The 377-nt window shown below is 40.6% G+C and overlaps 1 protein-coding gene across 1 annotated transcript in view; it reads left to right on the forward strand.

Annotated features, from left to right (window-relative positions):
• LOC104774204 (probable transcription-associated protein 1) overlaps positions 1–257 on the forward strand; it is a gene marked incomplete at its 3' end in the record, with an annotated part of 2,728 nt that extends 2,471 nt beyond the window's left edge. Inside the window, exon 4 of the mRNA XM_010498861.1 lies at positions 45–257. Within this exon, the coding sequence (XP_010497163.1) occupies positions 45–257 (213 nt within the window). The remainder of the gene's footprint in view (positions 1–44) is intronic.
• Positions 258–377: the final 120 nt, after the last annotated feature.

Genomic DNA, 377 nt, shown 5'->3' on the forward strand with positions numbered 1-377 from the left:
ACCAAGATTGGGAAGCTATGGGTGATGTTTTTTGGCTCAAACAGGGTCTTGATCTCCTCCTAGCCATTTTAATTGAGGAGAAGCCCATTACGCTAGCACCGAATTCTGCCAGGGTAGTACCACTTTTGTCATCACAAAATCCTGGAACACATTACCAACCACCTGCTATGCCAGAGGGACCTGAAGAAGTTGGCTCAATGTTTGATAGCATTGTAATGAAGCATGCACAATTTCTTAGTGCGGCAAGCAAACTTCAGGTGATTGCAAATTATTTAAATTTTTTGCTGAGGCGTTATGGTGCTTTCTTTTGTCCTGTTAAATCGAGAATAGTTACTAATTATTTTAGGCTCTTTTGGGTTTTTTTACCTTTGGAAGCT

Source organism: Camelina sativa, unplaced genomic scaffold (genome assembly GCF_000633955.1).
Source record: "Camelina sativa cultivar DH55 unplaced genomic scaffold, Cs unpScaffold01997, whole genome shotgun sequence".
Taxonomy (NCBI): domain Eukaryota; kingdom Viridiplantae; phylum Streptophyta; class Magnoliopsida; order Brassicales; family Brassicaceae; genus Camelina; species Camelina sativa.